Source organism: Electrona antarctica (genome assembly GCF_951216825.1).
Source record: "Electrona antarctica genome assembly, contig: scaffold_1391, whole genome shotgun sequence".
Lineage (NCBI taxonomy): Eukaryota > Metazoa > Chordata > Actinopteri > Myctophiformes > Myctophidae > Electrona > Electrona antarctica.
This window is the reverse complement of record NW_027637950.1, coordinates 1-9,381: the sequence shown is the minus strand read 5'-3', so window position 1 is coordinate 9,381 and position 9,381 is coordinate 1. Positions and strand designations below refer to the sequence as shown.

Genomic DNA, 9,381 nt, shown 5'->3' with positions numbered 1-9,381 from the left:
TAACTTTACACCACTAGGAGTAGGAGTGGTTTACAGTAACTTTACACCACTCAAAAATAAGGTATTTCAGAAAACTGGCCTAAATGGGTTAAAGCAGGAATATATGGTCCATGGGGGCGGGGCCAACCTTACCTATAATGTACCTCATAGGCGCTGTGGACCATTTAGGGTCATATTTGTACCTTATAAGAGTCCTTAGCGGGGTCATTTAGGGTCATATTCATACCATATTTAGGGTCATATTTGTACCATATTCCGGGTGATATTTGTACCTTATAAGCAACCTTAGCGGGGTCATTTAGGGTCATATTCATACCATATTTAGGGTCATATTTGTACCATATTCCGGGTGATATTTGTACCTTATAAGCGTCCCTAGCGGGGTCATTTAGGGTCATATTTGTACCATATTCCGGGTGATATTTGTACCTTATAAGCGTCCCTAGCGGGGTCATTTAGGGTCATATTTGTACCATATTCAGGGTAATATTTGTACCTTATAAGCATCCTTGGCGGGGTCACAGTGGATCTTGTTGAAGACGTGGAAGGCAGACAGCTGGAACAACAGGGCGTCCATCTTCAGGTCCAACGCCAGGCGGTGCAACATCCTCACGATACAGTGGTTGGTGTGAGGAGAGTTCTGGGAGTACGACTTCAACAGGACGAGGTAGGGTTGCACGATGTTGGGCTGGGCGAACCTAGGACAGGATAGGAGACAGTATGTTAGGCTGGGTGAACCTAGGACAGGATAGGAGACAGTATGTTAGGCTGGGCGAATGATATGAACCTAGGAGAGGATAGGAGAGGATAGGAGAGGATATGAACCTAGGAGAGGATAGGAGAGGATAGGAGAGGATATGAACCTAGGAGAGGATAGGAGAGGATATGAACCTAGGAGAGGATAGGAGAGGATATGAACCTAGGAGAGGATAGGAGAGGATAGGAGAAGATATGAACCTAGGAGAGGATAGGAGAGGATATGAACCTAGGAGAGGATATGAACCTAGGAGAGGATATGAACCTAGGAGAGGATAGGAGAGGATAGGAGAGGATATGAACCTAGGAGAGGATATGAACCTAGGAGAGGATAGGAGAGGATATGAACCTAGGAGAGGATAGGAGAGGATATGAACCTAGGAGAGGATGGGAGATGATATGAACCTAGGAGAGGATGGGAGATGATATGAACCTAGGAGAGGATAGGAGAGGATATGAACCTAGGAGAGGATAGGAGAGGATATGAACCTAGGAGAGCATAGGAGAGGATATGAACCTAGGAGAGGATAGGAGAGGATATGAACCTAGGAGAGGATAGGAGAGGATAGGAGAAGATATGAACCTAGGAGAGGATAGGAGAAGATATGAACCTAGGAGAGGATAGGAGAAGATATGAACCTAGGAGAGGATAGGAGAGGATAGGAGAAGATATGAACCTAGGAGAGGATAGGAGAAGATATGAACCTAGGAGAGGATAGGAGAAGATATGAACCTAGGAGAGGATAGGAGAAGATAGGAGATAGTAGGACTTGTGTTAGGCTGGGCGAACGTAGGACAACAACACAACCAACTCTCTCACCGCTTGATGAAGTCCAGGAAGTTGAAGTCGGTCTCGGCCACCTGGACCGTCTCCATCTCTTCCTCCACCAGCTCAGATCCATCCTCGTCTTCATCAACCTCTGGCTCGGGGGGAGGAGAGGACCCTGGAGAGAGAGAGAGAGACCCTGGAAATCACAACACACACACAGAGGACCCTGGAAATCACAACACACACACAGAGGACCCTGGAAATCACACCACACACACAGAGGACCCTGAAAATCACAACACACACACAGAGGACCCTGGAAATCACAACACACAGAGGATTCTTTTCAAATACATTTTGGAGGGGCATTTTAAAGTAGGGTGCACGATTCTGAAATTATGACCGATCTCTGATCATTTGCAGGGTCATATTCTGCCCATACCGATTCTGACCACAATGGAAACAAGCCTAGGCCCTATAGGGGCTAGACTTGAGAGAGAGACGTCCCAGCTGAAAACGCCCGGCGCTCGCCTAAAAAAAAACATGCTTCCAAATGACCAAGTTGAAAATATTCCAACTGATAACAACACGGCGTGTCGTGTAGATTGGCTATTTTCGCGATGTTTCTATGTCAGTCGTTCTTCGATTTTTCAAAAATAGCAGACCTACAAGCTCGTAGCGCGCCACTCGCTATGAGCTTTAGCTATTTTTCAATAGCTAAAGCATTACATAATGCTAACACCAAAAGGGGTTCCCGCCCAAAATGGGTTAATGAAAACGTTGTAATGTGCATTCCAGGTCGCTAGGTGGCGGTGATGTACTGCCAGATAGACCAGTCAGTCATGTATAGACCGATTCAGAAACGAGTCTCATGGTCGCAGCAAAGGTATTTCCTGTAGGCGGAGCCGACATATCTGCGTTGTAAACTCTCAGGTCTTCTACTACAGTGAACGGTAGAGTGACTGATGTTAGTCTGCCTCAAACGTTACTCTGTTACCTGCTTTTCACTAACACTAACTTCATAAAGATGCCCAGAACATCGGGATGAACCTGTGTAGTTTATGGCTGCTCCAACAGTAGAGATGAACCTGTGTAGTTTATGGCTGCTCCAACAGTAGAGATGAACCTGTGTAGTTTATGGCTGCTCCAACAGTAGAGATGAACCTGTGTAGTTTATGGATGCTCCAACAGTAGAGATGAACCTGTGTAGTTTATGGATGCTCCAACAGTAGAGATGAACCTGTGTAGTTTATGGATGCTCCAACAGTAGAGATGAACCTGTGTAGTTTATGGATGCTCCAACAGTAGAGATGAACCTGTGTAGTTTATGGCTGCTCCAACAGTAGAGATGAACCTGTGTAGTTTATGGATGCTCCAACAGTAGAGATGAACCTGTGTAGTTTATGGCTGCTCCAACAGTAGAGATGAACCTGTGTAGTTTATGGCTGCTCCAACAGTAGAGATGAACCTGTGTAGTTTATGGCTGCTCCAACAGTAGAGATGAACCTGTGTAGTTTATGGATGCTCCAACAGTAGAGATGAACCTGTGTAGTTTATGGATGCTCCAACAGTAGAGATGAACCTGTGTAGTTTATGGATGCTCCAACAGTAGAGATGAACCTGTGTAGTTTATGGATGCTCCAACAGTAGAGATGAACCTGTGTAGTTTATGGATGCTCCAACAGTAGAGATGAACCTGTGTAGTTTATGGATGCTCCAACAGTAGAGATGAACCTGTGTAGTTTATGGCTGCTCCAACAGTAGAGATGAACCTGTGTAGTTTATGGATGTTCCAACAGTAGAGATGAACCTGTGTAGTTTATGGCTGCTCCAACAGTAGAGATGAACCTGTGTAGTTTATGGCTGCTCCAACATTAGTGGCAACGTTCAACTTTGGAGAAAAACGGAATGTCAAAATATCTACCACGGTGGCTGAGACCAGAGCCATAGAGTAATGGTTGAGACGAAGCAGTGAAAGGTCCTGAAAGATACCTAACGTCAGTCTTACCCAAATACCCAATCTTTCTGTTGTATGAACACAAGGCTGCTGTACTTTATACCTCATACTTTATGAGGTATCAATGTAGTAGAAAGTAGAAGACCTGCAGGTCAACGGCGTTCTCTTGTAAAGGGACACCAGCACACACACGATACTTTATTCTTTTACCGTTTTCTATGAACACCGTTCACGTGTAAAAGGGGCCTTACGTGGCAGGTCGGCGAACAGGATCTGCTTGAGGAGTTCCAGTTCTTCTTCAGGCTCCACGTCAGACGAGCCAAACACGTCTCCCTCAGGCCACACCTCCCTGGAGGACAGAGAGAGACACATGAGGAGACACACCTCCCTGGAGGACAGAGAGAGACACATGAGGAGACACACCTCACTGGAGGACACAGAGAGACACATGAGGAGACACACCTCCCTGGAGGACAGAGAGAGACACATGAGGAGACACACCTCCCTGGAGGAGACACACCTCCCTGGAGGACACAGAGAGACACATGAGGAGACACACCTCCCTGGAGGAGAGAAGAGACACATGAGGAGACACACCTCCCTGGAGGACACAGAGAGACACATGAGGAGACACACCTCCCTGGAGGAGACACACCTCCCTGGAGGACACAGAGAGACACATGAGGAGACACACCTCCCTGGAGGAGAGAAGAGACACATGAGGAGACACACCTCCCTGGAGGACAGAGAGAGACACACCTCCCTGGAGGACAGAGAGAGACACACCTCCCTGGAGGACAGAGAGAGACACATGAGAGGAGACACACCTCCCTGTTGCAGACACACCTCCCTGGAGGTGTGTCTGCAGCTGTGTCAGCAGCCCCAGGGCCTCAGGCCCAGTGTTAGGGTCAGGGTTAAGGGTTAGGGTCTCACCTTGCGGCCCTCATGAGCCCCAGGGCCTCAGGCCCAGTGTTAGGGTCAGGGTTAAGGGTTAGGGTCTCACCTTGCGGCCCTCAGGAACCCCAGGGCCTCAGGACCAGGGTTAAGGGTTAGGGTCTCACCTTGCGGCCCTCAGGAGCCCCAGGGCCTCAGGACCAGGGTTAGGGTCAGGGGTAGGGTCTCACCTTGCGGCCCTCAGGAACCCCAGGGCCTCAGGACCAGTGTTAGGGTCAGGGTTAAGGGTTAGGGTCTCACCTTGCGGCCCTCAGGAACCCCAGGGCCTCGGGGCCCAGCCGGGCCCTCAGCGAGTCCTGCAGACGGACCATGGCGTCGGTACGCTGCTCCTCCAGAGGGGTCTCAGACGTGGGGTCAAAGGGCACGATGCTCTCCACCAGACCGTCCGACAACTGGAGAGAAACACAATAAATGGTGCAATTATAGAGAGCTTCTATCCACACGGGTGAAGAGACACGTTGCAGTGGACATTATAGAGCTTCTATCCACACGGGTGAAGAGACACGTTGTAGTGGACATTATAGAGCTTCTGTCCTCACGGGTGAAGAGACACGTTGCAGTGGACATTATAGAGCTTCTGTCCTCACGGGTGAAGAGACACGTTGTAGTGGACATTATAGAGCTTCTGTCCTCACGGGTGAAGAGACACGTTGCAGTGGACATTATAGAGCTTCTATCCACACGGGTGAAGAGACACGTTGTAGTGGACATTATAGAGCTTCTATCCACACGGGTGAAGAGACACGTTGCAGTGGACATTATAGAGCTTCTGTCCTCACGGTGAAGAGACACGTTGCAGTGGACATTATAGAGCTTCTGTCCTCACGGGTGAAGAGACACGTTGCAGTGGACATTATAGAGCTTCTGTCCTCACGGTGAAGAGACACGTTGCAGTGGACATTATAGAGCTTCTGTCCTCACGGGTGAAGAGACACGTTGCAGTGGACATTATAGAGCTTCTGTCCTCACGGGTGAAGAGACACGTTGCAGTGGACATTATAGAGCTTCTGTCCACACGGGTGAAGAGACACGTTGTAGTGGACATTATAGAGCTTCTGTCCTCACGGGTGAAGAGACACGTTGCAGTGGACATTATAGAGCTTCTGTCCTCACGGGTGAAGAGACACGTTGCAGTGGACATTATAGAGCTTCTGTCCACACGGGTGAAGAGACACGTTGTAGTGGACATTATAGAGCTTCTATCCTCACGGGTGAAGAGACACGTTGCAGTGGACATTATAGAGCTTCTGTCCTCACGGGTGAAGAGACACGTTGCAGTGGACATTATAGAGCTTCTGTCCTCACGGGTGAAGAGACACGTTGCAGTGGACATTATAGAGCTTCTATCCGGGTGAAGAGACACATTGTAGTGGACATTATAGAGCTTCTATCCGGGTGAAGAGACACGTTGCAGTGGACATTATAGAGCTTCTGTCCTCACGGGTGAAGAGACACGTTGCAGTGGACATTATAGAGCTTCTATCCGGGTGAAGAGACACGTTGTAGTGGACATTATAGAGCTACTATCCGGGTGAAGAGACACGTTGTAGTGGACATTATAGAGCTTCTGTCCTCACGGGTGAAGAGACACGTTGCAGTGGACATTATAGAGCTTCTGTCCTCACGGGTGAAGAGACACGTTGCAGTGGACATTATAGAGCTTCTGTCCTCACGGGTGAAGAGACACGTTGCAGTGGACATTATAGAGCTTCTATCCGGGTGAAGAGACACATTGTAGTGGACATTATAGAGCTTCTATCCGGGTGAAGAGACACGTTGCAGTGGACATTATAGAGCTTCTGTCCTCACGGGTGAAGAGACACGTTGCAGTGGACATTATAGAGCTTCTGTCCACACGGGTGAAGAGACACGTTGTAGTGGACATTATAGAGCTTCTGTCCTCACGGGTGAAGAGACACGTTGCAGTGGACATTATAGAGCTTCTGTCCTCACGGGTGAAGAGACACGTTGCAGTGGACATTATAGAGCTTCTATCCGGGTGAAGAGACACATTGTAGTGGACATTATAGAGCTTCTATCCGGGTGAAGAGACACGTTGCAGTGGACATTATAGAGCTTCTGTCCTCACGGGTGAAGAGACACATTGTAGTGGACATTATAGAGCTTCTGTCCACCGGGTGAAGAGACACATTGTAGTGGACATTATAGTTTCTGTCCTCACGGGTGAAGAGACACGTTGCAGTGGACATTATAGAGCTTCTGTCCACCAGGTGAAGAGACACGTTGCAGTGGACATTATAGAGCTTCTGTCCGGGTGAAGAGACACGTTGCAGTGGACATTATAGAGCTTCTGTCCTCACGGGTGAAGAGACACGTTGCAGTGGACATTATAGAGCTTCTGTCCTCACGGGTGAAGAGACACGTTGTAGTGGACATTATAGAGCTTCTGTCCTCACGGGTGAAGAGACACGTTGCAGTGGACATTATAGAGCTTCTGTCCTCACGGGTGAAGAGACACGTTGCAGTGGACATTATAGAGCTTCTATCCGGGTGAAGAGACACGTTGCAGTGGACATTATAGAGCTTCTATCCGGGTGAAGAGACACGTTGCAGTGGACATTATAGAGCTTCTATCCGGGTGAAGAGACACGTTGCAGTGGACATTATAGAGCTTCTATCCGGGTGAAGAGACACGTTGCAGTGGACATTATAGAGCTTCTGTCCACCGGGTGAAGAGACACGTTGCAGTGGACATTATAGAGCTTCTGTCCACCAGGTGAAGAGACACGTTGCAGTGGACATTATAGAGCTTCTGTCCGGGTGAAGAGACACGTTGCAGTGGACATTATAGAGCTTCTGTCCTCACGGGTGAAGAGACACGTTGCAGTGGACATTATAGAGCTTCTATCCTCACGGGTGAAGAGACACGTTGCAGTGGACATTATAGAGCTTCTGTCCTCACGGGTGAAGAGACACGTTGCAGTGGACATTATAGTTTCTGTCCTCACGGGTGAAGAGACACGTTGCAGTGGACATTATAGAGCTTCTATCCGGGTGAAGAGACACGTTGCAGTGGACATTATAGAGCTTCTGTCCTCACGGGTGAAGAGACACGTTGCAGTGGACATTATAGAGCTTCTGTCCTCACGGGTAAAGAGACACGTTGCAGTGGACATTATAGATTATAGGACACGTTGCAGTGGGTTGGACATCAGCTCCATTGGATTATACTGCAGGAGAAGTGGCTGGCGTGTGGTAGTGTGGACTAGGGCATTCACTTCTAGTCATTTTTACTAGTTGACTAGGCCAGGGGTTCTCAACGTTTCTGGCCGGGGACCCCCGGAAATTCTTCGGCAATGTCTCGGGACCCCCGCCCCGCCCCCTCCCGACCCCCAATATAAATTGACTGCTACAATAACCTTAATAATAGAGACAATACACCATAAATAAATACTGAAACCAGATATAATCATTAGGGAAGGTGTATGCATGTACTATGTGTACTATCTATGTATGTGTACTATCCTATCTTTAAACTATCAGACAATAGTCTTGAGGTCTGGAATAAGTATAAATATCTTGGTCATTTTATTATGGATCAAATGACAGATGACGATGATATTTACAGACAATGTCGGAAGCTGTATGCTCAAGCAAACACTATTGCCCGAAAGTTCTGTCATTGTTCCACTAAAGTGAAAGTGTCCTTGTTCAAGGCATATTGCACACCGCTTTATACTGCACACCTGTGGTCATGTTATAAAAAGTCTAGCATGCACAGGTTGCAAGTTGCATATAATGATGCCATGAGAATACTCCTTAAACAACCCAGAGGGGGCAGTGCTAGCCAGATGTTTGTCACTGCTGGAGTGAGGACTTTTAAAGCACTCCTAAGAACTCCTGCCTGTTGTATCTCTTGTATGTTAACCCCGTGTATGTATCCCTATGGACCCGAGTCTGCTAATAAAGTTGAATTGAATTATATGTAAACTCTTCATTTCCACTTTCCAGCCATTCAGTTGAAAGAATATATAGTCAAAGATGTGTGCCGCATTTTCACGATTTGACCTACAAGCTCGTAGTGGCGCGCTACGAGCATATTGTAGATTGTAGAAAAAATCTTCTTATCAACTAGTCAACTAGTCAACTAGTTGCTTAAAGCCCTAGTGTGACTAGTCGTGGAGCCACTTGGTTTTGTACAGTGCAGAAAATGTAAGTGTTTTTGACTTAATGTGGGTTTGTTTTTTATCATGCAGCGCGAGAGCAGAACGCTGCTGACCAATCAGAGAGCAGAACGCTGCTGACCAATCAGAGAGCAGAACGCTGCTGACCAATCAGAGAGCAGAACGCTGCTGACCAATCAGAGAGCAGAACGCTGCTGACCAATCAGAGAGCAGAACGCTGCTGACCAATCAGAGAGCAGAACGCTGCTGACCAATCAGAGAGCAGAACGCTGCTGACAGACAAAGATAATCTAACACCTAGAGGGACCAGACTAATATCCAGCACGTCGCACGCAGTGATAATAGCATCGCGTCGTTGCGCGGGCAGCGCAGCGACGTGCTGGAAAAGGTTTGGGGCTTCGGACCGGGCTTCGGACCGGGCCCGCCGAAACGTTGGATTCACATGTCTTAACCTGCTCCGTTCTAATAAGTATTGGCAATAACTCTGGCTGTTGGCGTGTGCGGACACTCTTGTTTTTGCAAGATTCCCTCTTCAAGTTCTCTCCTAATGGTACCAACATTATTACAGCATGGAATTGTGGACAAAATCTAATCCAACAAAATATTCATTTGTTTTGGGTCCGAGAGGCAACTCAGCTAGTCACACAGTGAGTTACCTGGAACCCTGTGGCCCTCAGCTAGTCACACAGTGAGTTACCTGGAACCCTGTGGCCCTCAGCTCGTCGGCCAGGGTCTTCCAGATCTCCTCCAGAGCTTCTGGAGTCAGAGGCTCTGAGCTGGACTTCTTCTTGTTCGACCTC

General features: G+C 48.0%; 1 protein-coding gene across 1 annotated transcript; it reads right to left on the bottom strand.

Annotated features, from left to right (window-relative positions):
- Positions 1-496: 496 nt before the first annotated feature.
- LOC306918515 (protein timeless homolog) lies at positions 497-9,374 on the bottom strand (the record flags this gene model as incomplete). The annotated part of the gene is made up of 5 exons (XM_079531415.1): positions 9,279-9,374; positions 4,677-4,828; positions 3,734-3,831; positions 1,577-1,700; positions 497-698 (listed from the first exon to the last, which is right to left on the bottom strand). Coding segments are annotated over exons 2-5 (495 nt in total), but the record flags the coding sequence as incomplete, so codon positions are not given.
- Positions 9,375-9,381: the final 7 nt, after the last annotated feature.